This window comes from Miscanthus floridulus, chromosome 11, assembly GCF_019320115.1.
Source record: "Miscanthus floridulus cultivar M001 chromosome 11, ASM1932011v1, whole genome shotgun sequence".
NCBI classification, from domain to species: Eukaryota; Viridiplantae; Streptophyta; class Magnoliopsida; order Poales; family Poaceae; genus Miscanthus; species Miscanthus floridulus.
In genome coordinates this window covers 95771053-95795186 of record NC_089590.1, presented here as the reverse complement: position 1 = coordinate 95795186, position 24134 = coordinate 95771053, and the positions used below count along the sequence as shown (strand labels likewise).

Genomic DNA, 24134 nt, shown 5'->3' with positions numbered 1-24134 from the left:
GCGTGTATTACCAATAAATTTTGTTCTGATGTTTCTTTGCAAGCTTTACTGTACTGCCTTGTGTTAGGTTAGAGTTCTTAGGTATATTCTTCAGATCGGGATGTATTGCATAGGAATAGAGTATTCGGATTTCAGAGAGAGAGAGGGGTGATAGGTCGCAAACCATCGAATGCCGTAGTTGTTGAAGCTCCGGCCGGGGTTTCGTAATTAATCTTGATCTTGGTAAATAAAACCTGTTGTCGTACATGTCGTCTAGTAGGAGGATATACACATCTCCAAAATCAGGTAACCAAGATGGTATTGGTATGCAGTTGGTTTGGTCAAAGTCAACTCGCCGTGGCAAGTCAACACGCGCCGTGGAAAGTTCATTTGAGCATGGTGGCTATGATGTTGCTTTACGGGGAGGAGGACGAACCGAGACTAGATTCACCATCTTCTCCTCTCGATCGCTGCCCTCAAGCTCAAGGGTTCCCCTGGTCGTCGTCTCCGTCCCCGAGCTCAGACTCAGACAGTCAGACAGATGGAGGAGGAGCGCCCGCCCGCCGCGGGGTCCGGTGGCTTCGTGGTGTGGCTGCACGGGCTGGGCGACTGCGGCCGCGCCAACGAGGTCATCGCCAACCACTTCTCCGCGGCCGCCTTCAGCGATGCCCGCTGGGCCTTCCCCACCGCGCCCACCGCCCCCGTCACATGCAACCGTCGGTGCCCTCGCCATCACGACGCCTCCGGCTTCGGTTCGGGCCACTGTTTGCTCCTCGTTGCTTGCTGCTGACCGCGATTCCGTGTGCTAAATTGGCAGGTGGCATGCGCATGCCTTCGTGGTTCGACATCCACGACACGCCCATTACTTCAGTAAGCCAAAATCGATCTTGTTAGTTTTTACTCGATCCAATGCTCATGGTGATCTAATACTGCAATGCGCACGCACGCATGCGTGAAGAAATCTGTCAGGGATGAGGAGGATGTGCTGAGAGCTGTCCAGATCGTGCACACTATGATCGACAGGGAAATCGCGGCCGGGAAAGACCCGGGAGACGTGTTCGTGTTTGGGCTCAGCCAAGGAGGTTGTAGAAAATGCCTGTATTTCCTTTCATTCTACGTAGTATTTTTCCATGTGATTGAACACTGAAGCAGACCGTGCTAAGCTACACGGATTCATCATGCTGTAATGCAAATTCAGGTGCCCTGAGCATAGCAAGCGTGCTGCTCTACCCAAAGGCTCTGGGCGGCGGCGCAGTCTTCAGTGGCTTCCTCCCCTTCGACTCATCTTCCTCCTCCTCCTTTGCTGCCAGGGTGACAGACGAAGCAAAGAAGGTACTTCTACCACTGTGTTGTATGATCAATTGATCACTGCTGCAAATGTGCCCCTCATCTAGTACGGAGTATTTGCGTATGATCCGGTGACATCGTGTATGAAGTGCAGACGCCTGTTTTGTGGATACACGGGGGAGCCGACTCGCTGATCCCGGTCCAGGAAGGGCGAGATGGGGTGAAGTTCCTGCGAGGACTCGGCATGAGCTGCGAGTTCAAGGTACAGGCTAGGTTCTGGCTCATGTCTTCTCCAATTAAGCAGAATCTGTTTGACCTTGTTGCGAATTCGGACGCAGGAATACGACAGGCTCGGGCACACACTGGAACCGTACGAGCTGGAGCACTGCGAGCGGTGGGCGTCGGAGATCGCTCTGGGCGAGGGCAAGCATGAGCACGGACGACAAGGCCCGGGGGAGAAGAAGGGTGGCCGTCAGGGGACGGCGACGGCGACGGGGACGGGGACGGGGAGCAAGAGCAAGTTGTTCTGCGGGGTTTTCAACCTCTTCTCCAAATAGCTGCCGCTGCTGCTTTGTTTGTTCTTGTTCCTACTGCTGTGATAAACCTTGTTGTGATTTCTTTACTTGCCTTTTGGTAATCAAAAAGTGTTCCCCATTGTGAGAAAACAAAGTTCTGCTGTTTCAGTTGTGTCATATGATGTGCTGCAGCCTGCTGCCTGCAGGCCCTTCCCTTCAGGCTTGAGCTAATGACTGTTTGCTCTTCTGAGATCGATGGATTGTCCGTTGTTTTGTCCGGACCGGAGCATCCGGGTTGCCGAGCTCAGCCAGACGGGGACGTGCTGCACCTGCACTCGTCGGATAGACGCGCGGGCGGGCCGCCATCTGATCTCAGCGCGAGCGGGCCATCACGATCAAGCCCATCACCATCAATCACCAAGCGCACACGCGACGCGCGCGGCCGTAATGGCGCCATCGTCATCGCGCAGGCGGCACTTTCCACGCCACACGCCACCAAGGGGAAGAGACGATCCGCTGATCGCCGAACGATCCTGATCTGTTCTCCAACAAAGCGGGCTGATTCCCGGCGGCACTCCCAACTCCCTTCCCCCGAATCCCCGACTGACTCGCTGGCACCAACGAGCCAGTAAAGTAAACGCCTCGATGGCGGCGGCAGCGGAGCGCCCCTCGGCCGGCGGCTTCGTGCTGTGGCTGCATGGCTCAGGCGGGTCGGGCGACGAGAGCCGCGCGCAGGTCGCGCCCTACTTCTCCGCCCCGGGCATCGCCTCCTCCGTCCGGCTGTCCTTCCCCACCGCGCCCACGGCTTCCATCCCCTGCTACGGTGAGCGCCGCAGCACCTGCCTACCATCCATCGATCCAGCCAGCCCTACGATGTTTACTTCTTTTCCTCGTGATGAATTGATGATCAATGGGCCTCGCCGCACCACATGTTCTTTCTCTCTCGTGACGCCGCGCTTCAAGGATGCAATCTGCTCTGTTGCTTCGCGCTATGGCTGCTATGCAAGGCTCGTAAGTGGAGGAAAAGGAAATCCGCGCGCTCTCCTTTCTCTCACTCCGTTGCTCAATTCGCGATGGTGTTGCAGGTGATGCGGTGATCACGGCTTGGTTCGGCATCTCGGAGGTTCCTATTACCGCGGTATTGTATTCACCAATGCTACTCATTCTACAAGCATTTATTTTTATGTACTGTTGTTAATCATGCTTTCACTCGAATGTATTTTTTGTCAGTTCACAATACCCTGTACTACACTAATGAAAACTGTATTGCTCTTCTTTGATTAAACAGCAGAAACAACAGAGTAACATAAGCACAAACTGACATTCCCTTTTTCATAGAAGTTCTTATTTTCATGTGTAAGTCTTGTACCATTGTGGCATTGTCGCGTGTTGTAAATCAAGCTTTTCTAAACTCAATCCTATGGCTTACTCTGAGAACTTTCATGACTCTGAATGGCTGATCAGCGGGGTCACCCGATAGTTCCAGTGTCCTGGATATACTGAATGCGGTGGATTGCCGTTAAACTGTCGTTATATAGACTACACTTTCATATAGAGGAAAAAGAAGAACAATTTCCATCTACATTCTGTACAGCTAATTGTTTCTTTTGACACTACTAACACATGAGCTTTGAATGATTTATTCCACTATTCCGATCTTTTTTCTTGTAGAAAACTGTTAGAGATGAGAAAGAAGTCCTTAAAGCTGTTGAGTATGTGCATGAATTGCTAGACAAAGAAGTAGCTGCGGGAACGAGTCCGTCAGACATTTTCGTTTGTGGGATGAGCCAAGGAGGTAAGTCACTGAGCTTAATCTGCATTAGTATTCAAGGTCATAAGATAGAATCAATACATATTATTATTTCTTTCATTTTCACAGGCGCTCTAGCCATAGCGAGTGTTCTACTCTACCCAAAAGCTTTAGGTGGTTGTGCTGTCTTCAGTGGTTCAGTTCCACTGAATAAATCATTCGCTGAAAAGGTGTCATCTGAAGCTAGAAAGGTAATAACCCGCAGCCATGCTTATGTTCAGAACTGCATCTTCTTGACTCTTAAACCTAAATATGAACTCTTATTTCAGACGCCGGTATTATGGTTTCATGGAATGGCAGATGGGTTGGTCCTATTTGAAGCAGGACATGCTGGGTGTGCATTTTTAGAGGAGCTTGGCATGTCCTGTGAATTCAAGGTAATGGAGGACAGTATATATAAAGCTGTAGTCAATGCTCGCTTTAAACATTTCTCCTCCCTACAAGAGTACAAGTGGTTCTGCAAAGTGCAAACATTTGTGCTCGTTTTCAAACATACCTGACTGTAGCTATTTGTCTGTTTTCCCAATCATCTAATCAGGCTTATCCTACCCTTGGACATTCAATGGTTGATGAAGAGCTCCAGTACTTTCAGCAATGGATCCTGAATCGTCTAGGGATGACTGTCTCTGGAGCAACTGAAACCGCAAGGCCATCATCGTCGTCTAACCACAAGGATCCCCAATAGCTGTGTTGTTTGTGATTGCATAGTTTCTAGTACAATTCATGGCTGCTATTTTTTATTATGTGGCACATCAGTTCTCGTTCTGATGAACTCAAATCTCGCTCTTAATCTCCTGCATATTTTTGAAAGAAAAACGGCATCAGATCAAATTTGAGTTTGTAGCACCACGTGAACGTCTTTTATAGGAGGATGCCAAAGGAAGGAATTGAATGCAATCCACAGTTGTAACGTGATCCGAGATAGGTTTATGATAATAGCAGTAGTTGACTTCCATCGTGATTTGTGTCTTTGAATTTGATTGCTTGTACGTTGTTCCTTCTGAAAATAAAACGATTCTTAAATTAACACTTATTTTTCGGAAATCACAAATTGAAGACCTTTTTTTAGTCTTTTTTAAAATACATGCCGTATTACAAGGTGCTACAAATTTAGGGGAATATGCTTGAGGAACAAACCATACGCCATCCCATGAAACTATGACAAGTTTAAGGAGCACTCCAAATTTGGTACAACTAACTTCTACTGCAACTACCTTTTTTTCAAAAAAAAAAATCCCAACTACAGACTACTATTGCTTCAAGTTCTCAGCGACGCATTTCGGGCCGGCTCAGCCCATGACCCATGAGTAGCCTGGTTCGCTTCCTCTTCACCCTCGCCGCGGCCATCGCCGCAGCCTCGCTCCTCGTCGCCTCCCTCCGCCGCCGCGCGCCGCCTCCCGGGCTTCCCGCCAAGCTCGTCCCCTCCTCCCACATGGCGGGACGCAACCGGAGCTTCGTGCTGTGGCTGCACGGCCTTGGCGACTCCGGCCCGGCCAACGAGCCCATCCGCAACCTCTTCTCTGCCCCGGAGTTCCGCCTCGCCAAGTGGTCGTTCCCCTCCGCGCCCCGCGCCCCCGTCTCCTGCAACAGTAAGCTTTACCGATTTCTCCACCCCCTCCTCTTCTTTTTCCCCTTCTTTTACTCCTGTATGTCAAATTGCTTCAAGTCAACGTCATCTGATACCGGGAGAATTATTTTTCCTGGCAGATGGTTTTGTCATGCCGTCGTGGTTCGATATCCATGGGCTTCCCATGAACGCTGTGAGTTCACTCCCTACCATCAGTAATCAGATAGCCCACTGTGGTAATGGAATTTTGATCTAGCTGCAATTTCGAACGAGTAGGGCTCTCCGCAGGATGAGGCTGGGGTTCTCAAGGCTGTGGAAAAGGTGCACGCCATGATAGACAGGGAAGTAGCCGATGGCATCCACCCTGAGAACATATTTGTTTGTGGATTTAGTCAAGGAGGTAAGATGAGCATTGATACATCAAATTGGTAGTTTTATTTAGAGGATAAATCTTTGGAAGTGTTGTAAATTAAGTGGTAGAATGTTGCTCTGCAGGTGCTCTGACATTAGCTAGCGTTTTGCTTTATCCGAAGAAGTTAGGTGGAGGAGCAGTGTTCAGTGGGTGGGTGCCTTTCAGTTCATCAGTCACTGAGAAGATTTCACCTGAAGCGAGGAAGGTAATCAGTACTTTCATCTCTTTGATCTTGTTTTTTTAGTTTAACGTGCAATCATAGGGTGCAAGAAGCTTAGATATACAAATATAGGTTGGTAAATTTGCTGAATGACAAAACTGGTGATGCTTGATTGTTGGTACCTTACCGTTACTTTTTTTTTTTTGAACTAAATATGCACTTATGGAACACGGCTGGAAGCCTGAAATCTCTACCTATACCGGTGTGCCCCCCCTGCTTGTGCGTGGAATAATGTTGTATTTAAAGATTCTTTCCAATTTTAGTTCAATTGCAGAAGCACATTGCATGTAATTGTAGCACTGGTTACTCGTCAGTGTTGTATAGTTTTAGTTCAATATATGTAATATGGACAAACCTTACATATCAAGTTTGATGCAAGTTGGCTCAAGTTGAAGGAAAGGAATATATGCTAGGGATTAAGATAGGGGAAAAGGTTATTATAATGGCAAATATAATAAATCGAACATTGGATGAGGAGAACAAGATCTTTCTGAACAAGAGGATTTCAGAGGAATATATGCTTATTTAGTTCCAGAATAGCTAATTAATTGATCACTTGCTAAAGGTGGTTCTGAAGACATCTATGCTTATTTGGTCTTTGCTATTCTTATGGCGCCTGCAATCCTTATAAATATTCAGTAGGGCCTTCCCCTTCTGTTCCCCTGAAAGAAGGATCAGACATTACACGATGGAAACTATATTACACATCTAAGGATCTCATCAGGAATTTTACTCTTGAGATGTTTCTTCACAACTATCATAAACACGTAAATGATATGTTGTATTGTATCAACTATTGCATCAAGAAAGACCAATACCCATTGGGATAATATTAGATACCATTGACTTTTTTATAATGAAATTTTTGGATGAAATCAGGAAGATTGCAGAGACTTGTTTGACTTGCAAAAACTAGCAAATAGATTTTAGCCATTGACAGATGCACTTACCCTGCATTCAGTCAACTTTAGAAATTTAGATGAGCTGTTTGCTGTAGGAATCTAAGTTTAAAAACAAATTTGAATTTTTAATATGATCATTAGTTTATTTGACTATTCTTCTCATTCCTTCAAAATTTCAGACCCCATTTCTTTGGTCACATGGAATGGCTGACAAAGTAGTATTGTTTGAGGCTGGTCAAGCTGGTCCACCATTTTTGCAAAGTGCGGGTGCTAACTGTGAATTCAAGGTAGATTTCTATAATGCCCCCTTTTCTCTCACTCCAAAGGACCTTCAAAGTCTATTTGAGCTCTGAATTTTCAGTACCCAAGATCTGAAGTTATCGTGTGCATTTTTACAGGCATATCCAGATCTGGGTCATTCCCTTTCCAAAGAAGAGCTACTTTATCTTGAATCATGGATGAAGAGTCGTCTAAATGCCCCTCAAGAGAAGGACGGTTAACCGATGCCATCATGCTTAAGTTGTATTTAGTCTTTATTATATGAGACAGATCAATTTGGCAACGGATAGATGGACTGATGGGACTTGGGAGTACTCAGCTACTGGTGCTGAAATTTGTTGTGTTTGCACGTTGTGGTGTACGTACTTGAGTAAAATAGTAAAATAAATACTCCATGTTTCTAATTTACTGTATCTATTCATACCATCAATCAGTGTCTCCCATTTTTGGCCCACTTCCATTCATTTCCGATCGATTATCGTTATCGGGTGCTCCACGCTTTGAGAAAGGGCACATGGAACTAGCTAGGTACCGGGATCTTTTGCTGGCCATGAATGGCACTTGTGATATCCCTGCCCCTGGTATCTCACAAACAAGGGCTGCAGCTCTAGCTTGCCTGCATGAACTGGTATACTAATCTCATTTGGTTATATTATCTGGATCTTTTGGCATTGTGTAATAGAACTGGTCCATCTTATTATTAGTTTCTCTCAGTGTCATTGGACCCTGTCAGGTAGAACGTATACGTGAGTTTTCATATTAAACATATTGGAGATACAAAGTTGATACGTAGTACATCGAAAAGTGAGACGTTCATTTTTTTTTGAGAGAGAGAGTAGTCGATAAGCCTGAATCGCCTGGTCAACTAAACTGTCTTTGCCTTTGGATTAGCATGTCCATTTGAAAGATCGAGAAGGAAAGGAACACCAGTTTTACCGGCTACTAACCACAAAAGTCCAGCAGGTGACCATTTCCTCATGCTGACCACTGACCATTTCAAGGCGCTCGACGAGCAGTGGTCTATGATTGTAGCACACTTGGACTCCGCTGGGTGCTGAGTGCTGACATCTGATCCAGACATGGAGGTGTCAGCAGCTGAGATCTTGTGCTTGTTGCCTTCCGGATTTCTCAGGAAAAGCGACCTCCGTTGGTCTGTGGTGCTGAGCTGTGTGTGGATGCATCGTCCTTTGGTCTTTTCCCCCTCAACGCGTAGGAATGCAAAGCTCCAAAACAGTCTCAAAAGTTCAGGAGCATGAATATGTGTCCGGGACTATCTGGCGCGTAGGATCCTTTACTGAAATTTCATAGAAGCCTCTGTTTGGAACTCGGAAACTGACTCTTTCTAATGGAAAAGATTTGTGACTGTTCAAATAGATGGAGATTAGCATTTCCTCAGGTCACAAGTAAGTAGGAGTAAATGCTTTTGATATCACCGATCCCCAAAACATAACTGTACTATTACCTTTGGTTACAAAATATGCTCCTACGTAAGCATAGTAATTAGCAGTTTTACGAACGTGCTTCCTCCTATATAAGCATTCAAAAACTATATCTAAATACTGGTCCCTCCATCCCAAATTATAAATTATTCCAACTGTAGAGTCACTGTTTGCTTGAACTTATCGGTCATTCAGCCATGGTGGCTTTTCAGCGAAGCGAACAGGGTTGACCAAATTTATATATTATGATACTATCATTAGATTCTCTATTAATTCTATTTTTATAGTATACCTATTCGATGTCACAAATCTCTGTAATTCTCTCTATGATTTTGGACAAACTTGAGATGCTTTGACTCTACAATAAAGTTTGAATGACTTGTAATTTAGAATGAATGGAGTACAAGGGATTGGGAGACAGAAGGACAACTTTGTATTAAGGGATTGGTTCTATAGCATTGAAAGATGGCAAGAATCGAAAAATACCATCAAAAGAGTTCTGTTACGTAAAATACCATTGAAAGATGAAAACGTTACCTGAGAATAGCATTTCGTCATGTTGTCACGTTTGGAGGTAACGGCGTCCACTTCCCTTCTCCATTCCCTCTCTTCTCTCTTGTCTAGTTTAAGCGGACTGCGGCGATGAAGCTCCTTTAGCACTGTTCGTGTGGTCGGCGGTGACGGTGGGTGCCGAGGAGGCGGCGCCGTTGATGTTGAAGCCGGTGGCGCTGGTCGGGGACGAGGTGAGGACGGGAGGGGGAGGGGTGATCCTGGACGGGTTGAATGACGACGGTGCAGCAGCGCCGCCTGGGGTTTGTAGCGGCGCGGCGCCTGCGGAGGCGGAGGCGCTGCGGCGGGCGTTGTGGCCGCCCAAGAAGTTGTGCTTGTTGTTGTGCATCCAGACCTTGAAGACGCCCTTGCCGACGCCGATGTCGTGGCACCACTCGTCGACGATGGCCTCGTCGCGCTTCTGCAGCCGCCACCCGAGCCGCTCCAACAGCTCCTGCATCCGCTGCTTCTGCTCGGCGGTGAACTTGGTGCGGAACCGCTTCCTGGGCATCGGCATCGCGCCCCCGGCGGGCGGCGTGCTCGACGGCATCAGCTGTTGGGCGGCTGGGGCCTGTAGCCTCTGCACCGCGGCCGCCACCGCAGCCCCGGGCGCACCGCCGGAGCCAAGCGAGAGCAGCATGTGCGGCGCCATCGCGAAGTACGACGGCGGGGGGCTACTGCGCCACCGCTGCCGGCACGTGGTGGTGCGACGGCGGGGGCGGGGACACCGACCGCTCCTCGTCGTACTCCGAGCCCTCCGAGTCGGAATCGGAGTCGTCGGCGTCGACGACCCCCGGGTGGTGGTGGCGGTCCTCGGGCGTCTCCTCCCTGCCGCGGTGCGGCTGGCCGTGCAGCACGCTCGGCGGCGGCGGCGGGGAACCCTCCACCGTCCGACGGTGGAAATTGCGGTGGCACCCGCACGCGGTGCACTTGAGCGACGTCGGGTCGTCCGGGTTGGCCCCCGGCGAGGGCATGAACTCGCCGCACCCGTCCACAGCGTGCCCGCCCAGGCTCGCGGCGTGGTTCTTGAGGCACTCCCGGTACAGCGGCTCCTCCCCCCCCCCCTCCCCCCCCCCCCCCCCCCCCCCCCCCCCCCCCCGGCCCCGGCCGGCGCCACGGCCGCCGGCTTCACCTGCTTCTTGAGGGCGGCGACGTTGGGGAACATGACGGGCTTGTACTTGACGTCCATGGCTTCCATGCGGCGCGGGCAACCCCCACTGGGAAGTGGACGCCGTTACTTCCAAACGTGACAACGTGACGAAATGCTATTTTCAGGTAACATTTTTATCTTTCAATGGTATTTTACGTAACAGAACTTTTTTTATGGTATTTTCCGATTCTTGCCATCTTTCAATGCTATAGAACCAATTTTCCCTTGTATTAAATAGGAACATTATTGTTACCCGTCATTTAGTATCAAGCAATCCACCTTTGCTCGTGCGGACACATCTTTATTAGGAAATAAAGTCAAGATACATGTGCCTTTTATGCTCTCACTTAATCTGTCTTAAAATCTGTATGATACATTTTATTTTAGGACGAAGGGGTTACATTTTAAGGCAAATGTATACGTATGCTTTTAAAGTATCCAATTTTAACACACAGGGGCAAAGAAAATGTTCATATTAACAATAAAAAAAACTAAGGCAAACATCACAGAACATTAGTGCATACGTTTTGTCATGTTTGCCTTAGTTTTCTTCGGCATGGCGTCATCTAGCCCCTAACTCCTTGTTACCGTATACAATGGTGAAGCAAAAGAATGCTTTATCAGCCCCTAAACAAAAACGGCTTCCTATTACAGTTCGCGGATGAGTCTGAGCTCCGCCGAATGAGGCTTTAATGGGGCGAACGTGCAGTTAGAGATAAAAGTGAAGGCAGCAATTGGCCCTCATACACAATTGGTAGATTGCTATTTGCTTTATACAGTACAAGGAAAATCACATGGAGGATGATTTTAAAACATCATTTTTGTATGGTTGATATCACCAGGAAGACTCCTGAGGCTTCTCTGCAGCTGATTGCAGAGTAATTGCGACCAAGAAGGTATGACTAACTATGAAATAGTAGTGGAATCCAACCTTTTGTTTTTCACAGTATAGAAAGCACGTTTCCAAAGAGACACACATCAGGGAGCTGTATATGTTTTTTTCTTCCACGTAGTTCTCCCTCGCACGATCTCCTCGTACTTGTCACCTGCTTTCAGTTGCAGAAGATGCGTGTACTTCATTGGACTCTGTTGGAGTGCACCTGCCAAGCTGTGGTGGCCACTGATGATTTCCGGCGAAAGTGAAGGTCCAATGACCATACTGACATTTTCTTGTGGTGGAATTGAGTCTTCATCAGGTTGACAAATGGATTGCACAACATCTGAGCTCCCACATTCCTTCCTGTACTCCAGGGTGATGCTGCTAAGCTGGTTCTGCTGCAGGAAGTGATCAGGAAGAGTCTGCGTAGCACAAAAGAGGTATGTAATTAGAGAGATCCTAGTGCTTGTGCTTGTGGTTCAGCCATACTCTCTCTCTCTCTCACACACACACACACAAACACACACACACACCCTCTCTCTGTCAATCTTCTCAAACTTCGACCATATTTATAGAAAATATATTAACGCCTATGACATCAAATTAGTTTTATCAAAAACCACCATAATGATACATGTCTTGGTGGTGTATTATTTGGTATAGATGCTAATATTTTTTTTCTATAGATTAGAGAAAAATAGCTTAGAACAAAACAAAAACACCTTATGTTTTGGAACGACGGAAATAACAGACATACGTAACATGCAACTACATGTGATGCCCGCTTCTTAACAAATTACTTAGAGCATCTCCACAAGATATATTATCTAAACTTCTATACCTAAAAAGTAGCATTTTAGGAGATGAAAGTGATGTAGCTAGCAGCCTATCTCATCTCATGTACCTATAATTTTTAAGAGATATCCTTAAAAACAATCTCCTTCCTCCAAAATAAAGGAGACAAGTTTTAGGTAGTTTGCTACAACAATGCTCTCTTATATTTTAAATTTATTTTAGGTACTCTTCTAAAACAATTTATAGGAGCTGCAATATAAGAAATCTAAATCCCTAATAGAGTTGCTCTTATAGCCTACATAAAAGGAGAACGGCCGTTTCTACTGAGGTAACTATAAGATATCTCTTTTTCTCACCAGCACAGCTGTTATACCAGAAGTAATACGTGAAGGCAATGTTCTGGCACAGTAGAAAATTAATCGATTTTCTTTACCTCAAGCATCCACCTCACGTATTTGACATTGTTGACGTGGTGGTTCATATCCAGATCACTTCGCTTGGGCTACAAAAATAATGTTCAATAACATAAGTACAGCCTCCATATCAATTTATAGATCACTTTAGTTTTATTCTAACTCAAACTTCTCTAATTTTAACCAACTTTATAGAAAGATGTATCAACATTTAAAACATCAGAGTAATGTAGTTAAATTCTCCATAAAATATGTTTTGACAATACATTTATTTAGAACGAACTTGTAAATGTTAACTAAGCAGCCACTGCCACTATAAGTTGTGATTGTTCTGCTCTACTAGCAAATGTGCCCGTGTGTTGTAAAGGAACGTACAACTTATTCTGCAGTCACCTAGATGATTTGTGGCTCATATATTTATTTAAGGGTTAAGTTCAATTTACACCCTCCAACTTGCAGCAAAGTTCGGATTTCAACCTCGAACTTCAAAACCGGACAACTTTGGCCCTCCAACTCTCGAAAAAGTTCAACTTTCAACCTTCTGCGCGGTTTTGCGGGTGAACAGTAACTTTTGATATTTTCAGGAGCGCCGAAATTTTATATTATTTTTTCAAGCATCTTAACGTCCTCAAATGAAAAACTCAAAACTACAAAGTTGTAGATCTCATTGAGGTCTACAATTTACATATAAAAATTATCTTCATCCGACATCGTATTGAAGGTTTTTCTATTTTTTAAAATTTGAGTCTCATCACGCGATAAAATATGGTGCTGAAATTTTATATTATTTTTTCGAGCATCTTACTGTCCTCAAATGAAAAAACTCAAAACTACAAAGTTGTAGATCTCATCGAGGTATACAATTTACATATAAAAATTGTCTTCATCCGACATCGTATTGAAGGGTTTTCTATTTTTTGAAATTTGAGTCTCATCACGCGTGAAACAATTTTGTCGCGTGATGAGACTCAAATTTCAAAAAATAGAAAACCCTTCGATATGATGTCGGATGAAGATAATTTTTATATATAAATTGTAGACCTCGATGAGATCTACAACTTTGTGGTTTTGAGTTTTTTCATTTGAGGACAGTAAGATGCTCGAAAAAATAATATAAATTTCAGCACCATATTTTATCGCGTGATGAGACTCAAATTTCAAAAAATAGAAAACCCTTCAATACGATGTCGGATGAAGATAATTTTTATATGTAAATTGTAGACCTCGATGAGATCTACAACTTTGTAGTTTTGAGTTTTTTCATTTGAGGACGTTAAGATGCTCGAAAAAATAATATAAAATTTCGGTGCTCCCGAAAATATCAAAAGTTACTCTTCACCCGCAAAACCGCTTTTTGAGAGTTGGAGGACCAAAGTTGTCCGGTTTTGAAGTTCGAGATTGAAATCCGAACTTTGCTGCAAGTTGGAGGGTGTAAATTGGACTTAACCCTTTATTTAATGATGATTGTTGGATGCGTCTTGGAACCGAACTCCATACCGTGCCTAGCAAATGAGCCCATGCATTGCAACAAAACATACAATTTGTTGTGTGGTTACATGGACGATTTATGTCTCAGAAGATTTTTATTCAATGACCGCATCATCTGTTCTAATAGAATCTGACTCCGTACCGTCACTGTACACGTCTTGATGTCGGACTCTGTACCGTCGTTGGACGTGCGTTGTTCTAGCTCGTGTGAGCACATGTGTAAGTCCAAATAACATATGGGACACGGAGGGGCATAAGGATTGTGGGAAGTAAAAGAATGATTAGAAGAGAAGCACGGTTGATATGAATTCTATTGGTTCTACGTGCGAGACAATTATATATGAATAAAACAAAGCCACTTGTATTAAATTATGACTCGTTGGTCCAACTTTGGCCTAGGAAACTAAGATAGTAAGATAGCTACTCCCTCCGTCCCAGAATATCTGTCGTTCTTGTTTCCCGAGAAACAACTTTAACAAAATATATATTAAAAAATATTATTATTTATGATACATAATTAGCATTATTGGAAAGATCTTTGAATCTAGTTTTTTAACAAATTTATTTGGAGACACAAATGTTGCACATATTTTGTACAAATTGAGTCTAAGTCGTGGCATGGACACCGAAAACGATAGATAAATTGGGACGGAGGGAGTAAATCACTAAAAACTTCGTTAAGAGCAAGACAAGTTCCATACCTAGCGAAGTAAGCAAGGTGAGCTAACCTTAAGGTCGGAGTCGACGTACATGGCGGTGCTGTCGAGCTTGACTATCTTCTCCGTGGCTTCATCCTGGATGGCATGGCGGTCGATGAACCACGGCGCGATCTCGCCCCGGACCTCCTCCGGCATCTTGGACAGCCTCCTCGTCACCTTGTTCATCATCACCCACGTACTGCAAGGATCATCGGAGATCAGAAAACCTTTGCCTCAGCACTGGCCGGCGATGCCTCTATGACCCGGGCTTGCCTTGTTGCTCGGACGAAGACGTCGCCGGAGTTGCGGCCACGGATGAGCCAGTCCCGCCGCATGCCGTTCTTCCCCGACGAGCCCACCCAGGTGTCGATGTCCAGCACCTCTCCCCTGGAACAACGGGGCAGGTGGACAAAATTAAAGCCTGTGTCATGAGCAGACGTGGGTGCGCGGACGGCCGGCCGGTCTCTCGCTCGTCTCCGGCGAACAGGATCGGACGACGAGATGCAATGGGTCCGTGAATTTACCAGATCGGGTACTGATCGACTTGGACGTGCATCCTGGAGACGACCCAGATGAGGTTGTTCCTGATCATCCCGTGCGTGGCGCCGAAGCCGTCGCCGAGCAGCCCCGACATCCAGACATGGTTCAGCGCGGTCTCCTGGAGAAGGTTGAGCACGGTCTCCAGGGTGGCCGTCTTGTCGGGGCCGACTTCGTACGACCGGAGCACCAGCGTCTGCTGGTACCGCACGCCGCCCTCCACGATGAGCGCCTGCCGGAACGGGTCCACCGTCTGCTTCTCCGTCGGGATGTTCTGCCGGCTGCGCTCCTCGCCGCCGACGTCGCCGTCGCCCCCGGTGGCGGGCAGCAGCGGTAGCACCGGTGCGCTCAGCTCCGCCAGCGACCTGTTGATGGACGTCTCCAGCGCCGCGCCCACCTGCAGCGGCGCGCGGTGCGCCGCGCCGTTCACCCTCACGGCATTGCCGCTGCTCCGGTGCTGCTGCCCGTGCCCGCCGCCGCCGCCTCCCGAGGAGGAGGAGGCCGAGCACCTGATGACGAAGACGCGCGAACAGGAGACGGTCCACGCCATGCAGCCACGCATCGATAACTTGCAGTTGCACACTCCTTGACGGCCGGCCGACGCCGCACTTCGTTCCTCGCCGTGGATCGGAGTCTACGAGGACAATCGGAGATTAGTGACGGCGAATCCGAGATCGATTATTGTCACCTGCGTCGCCAATGCATGCAATGCAATGGTTGGAACGCCGGGGAGCTGGAACATAACACTGCGATCGTTGAGGCGACACGGCGGCTCGTATAAAAGCTTGCAGCGGCGGACGTGCCAATAGCGGCATTGTTTGGACGTCGCTCCACACGACAAGGAGGCCGAGAGCAACGTTCTTGTACTTTGCAGCACGCCACCGAAATAAACAAGGCAGCAAGGATATGCCGAGGCTGCTTTTGACGCGCGGGAGTGGCATAAACTAGTCCGGTGGACAAATTGGAGGCGCTCTCAGGCGCAAATGTGGACAAGAATGGTGGGCGCAGGGGCACTTGGTTTTTGGAGTCGTCTGAGCTATGTTTCGTGTGTTGCGGCTGATGCCTATGCTCCAACAGAAATGTTATATAATACACGCGTATTTTAGCATAAAAAACACATAAATTTTTTTTATCTCTTTCCGTCTATCTTTCTCACCGGTGACCACCGGTGCCGGCGCCGGAGACCGGCGAGCTTGCCCCGGCGCCCGCGCCGGCCATGGCAGTGGCGGTGGCGGCGGCGGATCTGTGATTTGTTCTTCTATAGAAAAAAAAAATTATGATCTGTGATCTGTGGAGGCTAGAGGCTAGAGGCTAGAGGTAGAAGAAGGATAGAGGCTGTTGGATCTTAATCTTACAGCGTAAAAAAATTCATATATTGAAGCTACATAAAATACATGATCCTGTAGTAGACAGACCCATGCTGCAAACCACGTTGTTCTTGCCGTAGCCAGTACTTGTGGTCTCCAGCAGCCCAGGATACCTGAATGCGCCTGGGCTTACGAGAAAATTCACAGGTGATGATCCTTAAGAACGTCATCAGACTTCCTCAATTTATACAATAATATATTATTTCCACGTACCTAAATTGAGTACGAGGTGTCATTTAGATCTTATAACTCACAAAAATTTATTATCAGGTCCCTAAACTCGTGTTTGGGTACAGGAATGCTATACAACACACATGTATTTTAGCACGAAAAAACACATTGATTTTCTCTCTCTCCCTCTCTTTTCAACTGTGGGCAGCCGTGGTCCGTCGTGTAGCAGTCCGTCACGTAGCAGCGAAAATACCACGTCGGACAGGTGGGCCTGGTGGAGAAGTAGCAGTCCGTCATGTAGCAACCACGCCGGCCACCGCAAAAATACCACGCCGGCCACAGCGAAAACACATGGATTTGTTCTCTTGTCCTTGCATAAAAAAAAATTGTTTCTTGTGATATGTGGATCTGTGGATCTGTAATTTTATGATTTGTGATTGTCTGGAGATAAAAGAAGGCTGGAGGTTGTTGGATCTTAATTCTATAGTGTAAAAAAATTTATGTGTTGAAACTGTATAAAACACATGGTTGCTGGGTAGACAAACTCTTTGGGTAACGAGTCCAAACAGGTCTCATTGACCATTCATGTGTGGTTAAATGTTAGACCACCTCTCTGCTTTCTTTCCCATCTCTTTTCTTGCATTGTTCATGGTGCTAACGCACCTCCTTATTTTTCTCATCGTCGTGATCTCCTTCACCCTCCACGCTCTTGCTCTAGTATGTGGTAGTGGTAGCTCGCCACTAGGCCAGCCGTGACAAATCAAATCGCTACAGCTCACCAACACCCCCACCCAGGGACGGATCCAGCGGTGGGGCGGGCGGAGCTCTAGCCCCCTACGGCCGCCAGACCCATGGAGCCTCCCCCTAAAATAGCCCCTTCTAGAAATTTTTGCCATGGATGCAGCCTGAGGAGAGGCTAAAGCTGTCTGAAGGTTGAAAAAGCCCCCTAGATATTTTCCTAGATCCGTCCCTACCCCCACCGTCCTTCCCACGCACTCGGTTAGGTTCCACCCAAAGCCATAATCATGTCCAACCCCCACCTTAGCCCCTCGAAGCGCACCCCTTGCCTTGTTGGCCATGGAGCACCATCAACCATGCGCCAGCTCAAACATGCATCGCCACCCATCCTAGCCTCTAGATTTGGTGGGTGAACACACACCTCCTGCCAACATGGGAAGTGGAGAGAGGGTAGTGGAGAAAGCCACTCATGGAGCTCTGTCAGTTCGATACGTTACCACGGTGGAGGAGCGCTTAGCCATGGTTGAGTGGAGCTTGGCCGCAATCAAATTGGGGGAGGGGGAGGGGGAGAGGGGTAGGGTAGAGGGAGAGGGAGAGAGAAAGAGAGAGGGTGAGAGAGAGAGTGTGTGACACAGTGATAGGAGTTATTTTTTGGAGGGTCTAAGAGAAAAAAGGTATTTTCTTAAGTCATGGTTCACAAATGACGTCCATGGTAAGTTCGAGGACCGCACATTATTTTTAGTTGTTGGAGTACTCAATCTATTCGGAAAAAAGCAATTCTAGCACAATGCTAATTAAACTTCCTTGAGTTTGATTAACTTCAAACAAAAAATGAATATCAATAAATATCATTAGATTCATAGATTCATTTATGAATATATTTTCATAATATATCTATTTAGTGTCATAAATGTCAAACTCTTTTCTATAAACTCTTTAATAAAACAAGAATTATTTTTTCTTCTTCGCGTGGAGGCAGTAAGAGCATCTTTAGCATTACTACAGCCCCTACTTGCTTTCTGTTGTTATCTTCAACGGTACCAACAAAATAAGAACCTCTACTTTCTTGTGCGTGTATAATGACATGTGGACCTTTGAGTGTGAGAGGGGACTCGACCAACGGTCGGGAAGTTGAGCCGATGGGAAGAGGAGCTCGGTCAAGGGAAGAGAGAGGGAGGGCGATCTGCAGGGAGGTCAGATCTGTTCATGGCCAGACATAGGGTGACGATGAACAACAGATGGGGGGAGGGCAGGAGAGGGGTGACTTGGGGAGGAAAGTTGGATCCGACCACGGTCAGTCATGCGATGATGGTGAATGGCTTTACAGTCGGCTGCGATGGAGGCCGCCTCAGCCGACGAGGGAGGCATGCACATTCAAGCGCGGGAGGACGACAGTGACGAGCTAGAAAAGGGTCGTAAGTGGCTGAGGGCAGTGGGAGTTTGAATCAAAGAGTGTCCGTTCGCGAATTGGATGAGAGGTTGACGAGCACACTGGCTCGGAGGAGCGGATGGAACGGGAGGATGGTAGATGGCAAAGTAAGAAACCATCAACATGAAATAAAAACCCTCTATCTAATCTGTAGTAAATGGAAGTGGAAGAGAGGATTTGAGAATCTTTATGATTGAAGGGGCTGAATAATCAGGGGGCGTGTTTAGACGCGTGCCTGGACACGATCTAGACGCGCATTTAGGGTGTGTTTAGTTCAAGAAATTAAAATTTTTTGATGTCACATCGGATGTTTTGGAGATGTCGTAAGGGATTTTCGGATACTAATAAAAAAACTAATTATATAGCTCGCCTGGAAACTGCGAGACGAATTTATTAAGCCTAATTAATCCATCATTAGCACATGTTAGTTACTGTAGCACTTATGGCTAATCATGGACTAATTATTCTTAAAACATTCGTCTCGCGATTTCCAACCAAACTGTACAATTAGTTTTTTTCATCTATATTTAATACTTCATGCATGTACCGCAAAATTTGATGTGACAATTTATGATGAAAATTTTTTAAACTAAACCAGGCCTTACGGAAAACGAAGGGATCACGCAGAGGGCCGTAGCAGCCCAGCCGCAGCCTTTCGAGGATTCCAACGCGAACAGACGCCAAAGTCCTCGTGCTCGCCGCCCGCAACGCCTCGCCTCTGCAGTCTGCACCCTCCTCGCTCACTCGTAGTATTCTTCTTCACCACGTCTACGCCTTTTGTTGCCGTCTCTCCACCCTGTTTTTCTTTTCTTTTTTTTCTTTTACCATTCACGATTTTTCTTTTCTTACCTTTCGCTGCCTCGCGCAGCATGCGACTACTTCTAGGTAGCTATACTACTGAACAAGTGCTAGCAGTGACTGCTGGCTAGTGACCACTGGTGCTACTGTACTCCGTAGGATACTCCATACAATAGTGACGTGAAAAGGGCAGCAAAGGTATTTGATTGATGATATGGCTCTGCGCGGGTACATGGCCCCGGCAATCATCAGCAGTAAGGCCACAGCCGACTCCTGCTAGAAAACTAGATGGCGATTAGGGCTATGTTTAGTTGCTCCTGACTCTCAACTTTGGTACTATATAAAAAGAAGATTCTTCGTCACATTAAATTTGTAACAAAAACTAATTATACAGTTAGATTATATTTTGCGAGACGAAGATTAGACCGTGCTCTACAGTACTACACAGTGAATCCGACGGCACCGCATTCGGCCAACTAAACGTGGCCTAGCTTCTATTGAGAACTGAGGCTCGGTTTGACGGGGCTTATCGCTGTGGTAGATTTGTAAGACTGATTCGTTGGGAAGTAAAATATTATTCCACCAGTCAGTGTCTGCCGCCAAATCGATACTGCGTGGGTGTGCATGCGTCGCCTTCTTTATTGCCTCGTCAGGTCCTCGCCGTCCCCCGTCCTCCTCCTCGCCCCGCTGCCCTGGGCCCTGGCCCCCGGAGTGGAGTAGAGAGAGCATGGGGAGCAACAGCCGTGCTGCCGTAGTACTGACTGCGCTGAGCATTGGATGTGGCCATCAATTCCGTGCTGTGCGTGTCATCACTCGACCTGCTTCTTTGTCCTCGAGCTGCTGCCACGCCAGTGCCTCCGGTGTCACTGCCGTCGATCGATCAAGCTTCGCTTCGCCTTTCCAAGCGCAACAACGAGCGCAGGTCCGCAGTGACCTGGAGCCGAGCCGGACAGGCGCTACAGTGACACCAGCTTTCCTGGGCCAATGGACTGCTCATACTACAGTGCTAGTAGTGTGCTACGCAATTACTACTGCTCGTCTCCTCTTCCGTATTAGACCGTCTCCGCTAACCGCGAACTAAAATACAACTTGGTAGTGCTACAAATAAATGGTTCAATACATATTTTTGATCTTCTTCAACAACCAGATCCAAAATATAACTCTTTCAGCAAATAGATCTTCATAAAAGAGGATACTCAGATTTAAGTTACGCCTCTCCTAACACCTAAAATAGATCTTCTATAGATACTCTATTAAAGACTACATGTATTATGTTGAAGACCCATTTTAGATTTAGGTTCCGTAATTATCTCCTGTTGGAGACAGACTTAGCTAAAGGCCTAGAGAGGGAAATCCCTCCATGAATGTTGCACGAACCTAGTATTAGATTCCTAAACAAAAAAAAAAGGTTGCACCAACTTTGCAATGCAACGTGTTTTGGCTATTTGCGAAAAGGAAGCAACTTCGTGGAGTACACGTCCTTGGGGGCCGTGGTGCCTGAAAGCCAAATATACGACGGCTCACGGGGGCTCGCTTTGGCTTTTGCAGGCATGGTAGCGAGCCCGTATTCAAAACCGAATCTGGTTAGAGGAGTTAGATCTGTCCGTATTCGAGTCTGGATATTCAACATCCGATATCATATCCGTATCCGAATACTCAAATCACATATTTATGATGTCGATATCCAATCGTATTCTATTCGACATAGTTGACACTGTCCGAATCAAACATAAATATAAAAACACATGTAATATGGATACCGATCCGTTTTCGTCCCTACGAGTAGCGAATGCCAATGGCCGTGGGCAGGGAAGCTCCAACGCTTCCTTTCGCGCCTTCCAATGGAGCAGAGCAGCAGCCGGTTCATTCATCATTGGTCCAAAAGGCAAGGCGCTCCTCCAACGAAAGGCGGCACCGCTGTTTCAAAAGCCAAAGCGACTTGCTGAAAACTACCACGGGGGGATGGCAAAAGAGAGAGAGAGAGAGAGAGAGAGAGAGAGAGGAAACAAAGAAAAACACCACTCCTTTTGGTGCCAAGAAACCAGCTTGTTCCGTTTCAGCCTTTCGACACGAAGAAAAACAAGTGTTGATGGAAATGGCTCTTGCATCAGCTTCACCTCCTCCATAGCCATGGGTTACTATTTAACAATTGAATTGAATTGAATAAATATGAGCAGCATCACGATTTTATTTGATTATATTTATATACTATGTATAACTGGAAGTCCGTTGGTGGGGGAGGACTGGAGGAGAGCAGAGATGCACGACACAGCACAACACAATATGTTCGAGGTGACGAAATAAAAGCAGCATGATCTGCATTATTCAGGGGGATGAGATGGAACCCCACTAATGCATGCAGGCAACACGCTTGCTTAACAACGAGTTTGTGTGGAATGAATGAAAGAAAAGAAAAAAAGAAAAAAAAAACAGTGCCTTTGCAGCGATGCTGTGCTACCCTTTCCTTGGCACAGGCAGCAGAGGCTGGGGAGAAGTGGACAACGAGGCAGGCATAACTTGATGCCACCCCCAACCAATTGCAGAACATCCATTGCCAAGCTTTATGCAAAAAAAAAAAAAAAAGAGTTTCGCTAAACAAACATCCTCCTCAATCCTCATGGCAGGAAGAATCAAATACTGACGGTATTCAGCGCACATGAATCACGAGTACTACAGTACACAACAGCAACAGTCGACACCATGCAGAAAAGGGAAACGGAGTTCTCTTGCAAGTTCATTGTTGAACTGAACGAACCGAACCAAAGGAGCAAAAATATGGTACAGAGGAGGATGGAGGGGGGGAGAAGAGAAGTGAAATTCAGAAATTGGATGGGATAATGCCAATCTTTAGCCCCCCGCCCTCCAATCCTCACATGCTCATCAGAGTGCAAGAAATTAATCATTAAACAAAAGCAAGAAGATGAAAAGGGCGTGGAGCAGAGGCGCCCCCTGATCAAAACAGCTACTACTGGTACTGACCTTGACGAGACCTCCACCTCCTTGTTGGTGGTCTCCTCCTTCCTCCCTTCACCTAATCTACAAGAACCGGCGAGCAGCGGCGGCGGAGGTGGGCCAGCCCGATCAGTTCCAGGCGCCCCACACCTTCTCCCCGATGAAGCTCACCAGCCTCCCCACCGTGCTCTTCTCGGCGCCGCCACCGAGACCGTCGGCGATGCTGCAGTCGCCCTCGCTGGCCACCGAGGCGTCGTCCCCGTCCCCGTAGCCGTCGCCGTCCATGCTGCTGCCCCCCTCTTCATCCTCCTCCTCGTCGCCGTCGCACTCGTACTCGCCGTGGTGGTCCATGCCCACGCCCATCCCCGCGCCACCGTCGCAGCCCGGGAGGTGGTCCACGGCAGGGCCCGTCTCCGCGGGGTCGTCGTCGGCAGCGTCGCCGTCGCCGCCGCGGCGGCAACCGCGGCGCCGGCGCCTGGGAGGGCGGCTCGGGGGCCCACCACCTAGCCCGCCTCCGCCCTCCTCGACGGCGTCGATGATGCGGTGGATGAGGTGGCGGTTGGGCGACGCGTCCCAGCGCGCCCAGAAGCTCTTGTAGCAGCCGAAGCAGGCGCAGCCCATCTCCGGCGGGTGGGGCCCGCGGCGGCGGCGCGGGCGGCCGCCCGCCGCCGCGCCGCCGCAGGACAGGAGGTAGGCCAGCACCTCCTGCTCCTCGGCCGTCAGCGCGGACGCCAGGGCCAGCACGGCGGCCGGCAGCGCCACGGCCGCCGCAGCTACCGCGGCGTCCGCCGGCGCCGGGTGCACCCGCCGACCCTTGCCGCCCTGGTACAGCTTCTTCATCGACCCTGGCTCAGTGGCTCACTCTCCCGCTCGCTCGCTCGCTGTCGCTGGCTTCCCCGCCCGCCTTAGCCGCCCGCAGACTGGGGTTAGGTTCCCACCAACTGCTCGACGAAAAGCCAAGGGGAGGCGACGGGAGGGAGTTGGTGGGTAGGTGGCGGAGGCTCTCGTCGGCTAGGACGTAGCTGTTTGGAGTAGCTGCGGGATGGCTGCCGCGCAGCTCGTGCTGCTACTGCTTCCCTTCCCTCCCGAGCCCGATGGTTTTTGCTCGCGTCGGCTCTTGCCCTTTTGGGGACGAGCAAGGAACGAGGAGAAGCCAAGAAGAGGACGGGGGAGGGTTGTGGAGGTTGGTTTGGTGGGTGGGAACTGCGAGCTGCTTGCTGCCTGGGAGAGGAATGGGCGGATGGGGGTGGGGACTGGGGCGGAGGACGAGACGAGGGGAATCTGACGGGACGGAGAGAGGCCCGGGCTTGGCTTTGGCCTGGGCGCCTGTCCTTGGATTTGTGTGGTGGCGACGGCGTCGGCGACGGGAGTCTTTGGTATGACCACGTAAACGTAGACGGTCACGGTCCTGGTCTGAGGTCCGGACGCGACAGACAGCGGCGGCATTCGGCATACTACGGCTCAACGGCTGTGCCTGTTGTACCGTGTGCACGACCACCGTGGGCACGACCACCGTGGGCTACACATGTTCAGACCTACGGTCACCGCACCACCTAGGTCCTCCTTTTGCATCTTTTCAAAGTACACCACGGGCCTTTTTAGGAGTTGAATAGGAAGACCATCCGGCGGCATGAGCGTGAGGCTCAGTTTGGAACACGATATTTTTTATGTTACTGTGGTTTTTTTTTATAAAACTAAATTGATTTCATATGAAATTGCTAGCATATATATATATGGCCATCGGGCCGGCCCGGCACGCCCC

The 24134-nt window shown here is 48.1% G+C and overlaps 5 protein-coding genes, 1 long non-coding RNA gene and 1 pseudogene across 10 annotated transcripts; 4 read left to right on the top strand and 3 right to left on the bottom strand.

Moving 5' to 3' along the window:
• The first annotated feature begins 380 nt into the window (after window positions 1-380).
• On the top strand, window positions 381-1967 carry LOC136492725 (probable inactive carboxylesterase Os04g0669700). The gene is made up of 6 exons (XM_066488724.1): window positions 381-695; window positions 797-849; window positions 938-1061; window positions 1178-1311; window positions 1421-1528; window positions 1605-1967. The coding sequence occupies exons 1-6, from the start codon at window positions 521-523 to the stop codon at window positions 1821-1823; spliced, it is 813 nt and encodes a 270-aa protein (XP_066344821.1). The 5' UTR covers window positions 381-520; the 3' UTR covers window positions 1824-1967.
• A 321-nt stretch (window positions 1968-2288) lies between these two features.
• LOC136492727 (probable carboxylesterase Os04g0669600) lies at window positions 2289-4544 on the top strand. 2 transcript variants are annotated; one of them, XM_066488726.1, is made up of 7 exons: window positions 2289-2604; window positions 2745-2792; window positions 2867-2919; window positions 3453-3576; window positions 3661-3782; window positions 3861-3968; window positions 4130-4544. In XM_066488726.1, the coding sequence occupies exons 1-7, from the start codon at window positions 2427-2429 to the stop codon at window positions 4274-4276; spliced, it is 780 nt and encodes a 259-aa protein (XP_066344823.1). In that variant the 5' UTR covers window positions 2289-2426; the 3' UTR covers window positions 4277-4544. The 2 variants fall into 2 exon arrangements, with proteins under 2 accessions (XP_066344823.1, XP_066344824.1); XM_066488727.1 differs by lacking the exon at window positions 2745-2792.
• A 290-nt stretch (window positions 4545-4834) lies between these two features.
• Window positions 4835-7401, top strand: LOC136492726 (probable carboxylesterase Os04g0669500). Its single transcript, XM_066488725.1, has 6 exons — window positions 4835-5180; window positions 5299-5351; window positions 5435-5558; window positions 5654-5775; window positions 6872-6979; window positions 7091-7401. Exons 1-6 carry the CDS (start codon window positions 4895-4897, stop codon window positions 7190-7192), a joined length of 795 nt encoding a protein of 264 aa, XP_066344822.1. The 5' UTR covers window positions 4835-4894; the 3' UTR covers window positions 7193-7401.
• Window positions 7402-8232: 831 nt separating this feature from the next.
• Window positions 8233-10219, bottom strand: LOC136492731 (zinc-finger homeodomain protein 9-like; annotated as a pseudogene).
• On the top strand, window positions 10106-13012 carry LOC136492732 (uncharacterized). Of its 2 annotated transcripts, none has more exons than XR_010768172.1 (4): window positions 10106-10234; window positions 10952-11005; window positions 11166-11254; window positions 11361-13012. It is a non-coding gene; the product is annotated as an uncharacterized lncRNA (long non-coding RNA). The 2 variants fall into 2 exon arrangements; XR_010768173.1 differs by lacking the exon at window positions 10106-10234 and adding an exon at window positions 10758-10863.
• Window positions 10772-15883, bottom strand: LOC136492724 (palmitoyl-acyl carrier protein thioesterase, chloroplastic-like). The gene is made up of 5 exons (XM_066488722.1): window positions 14905-15883; window positions 14654-14767; window positions 14411-14579; window positions 12215-12283; window positions 10772-11408 (listed from the first exon to the last, which is right to left on the bottom strand). Exons 1-5 carry the CDS (start codon window positions 15477-15479, stop codon window positions 11088-11090), a joined length of 1248 nt encoding a protein of 415 aa, XP_066344819.1. The 5' UTR covers window positions 15480-15883; the 3' UTR covers window positions 10772-11087.
• Window positions 15884-21143: 5260 nt separating this feature from the next.
• LOC136492728 (uncharacterized) lies at window positions 21144-23616 on the bottom strand. 3 transcript variants are annotated; one of them, XM_066488729.1, is made up of 3 exons: window positions 22400-23616; window positions 21440-21558; window positions 21144-21337 (listed from the first exon to the last, which is right to left on the bottom strand). In XM_066488729.1, exon 1 carries the CDS (start codon window positions 23210-23212, stop codon window positions 22502-22504), a length of 711 nt encoding a protein of 236 aa, XP_066344826.1. In that variant the 5' UTR covers window positions 23213-23616; the 3' UTR covers window positions 21144-21337; window positions 21440-21558; window positions 22400-22501. The 3 variants fall into 3 exon arrangements, with proteins under 3 accessions (XP_066344826.1, XP_066344827.1, XP_066344825.1); XM_066488730.1 differs by lacking the exon at window positions 21440-21558 and having other exon boundaries at window positions 21146-21337; XM_066488728.1 differs by lacking the exon at window positions 21144-21337 and having other exon boundaries at window positions 21355-21558.
• Window positions 23617-24134: the final 518 nt, after the last annotated feature.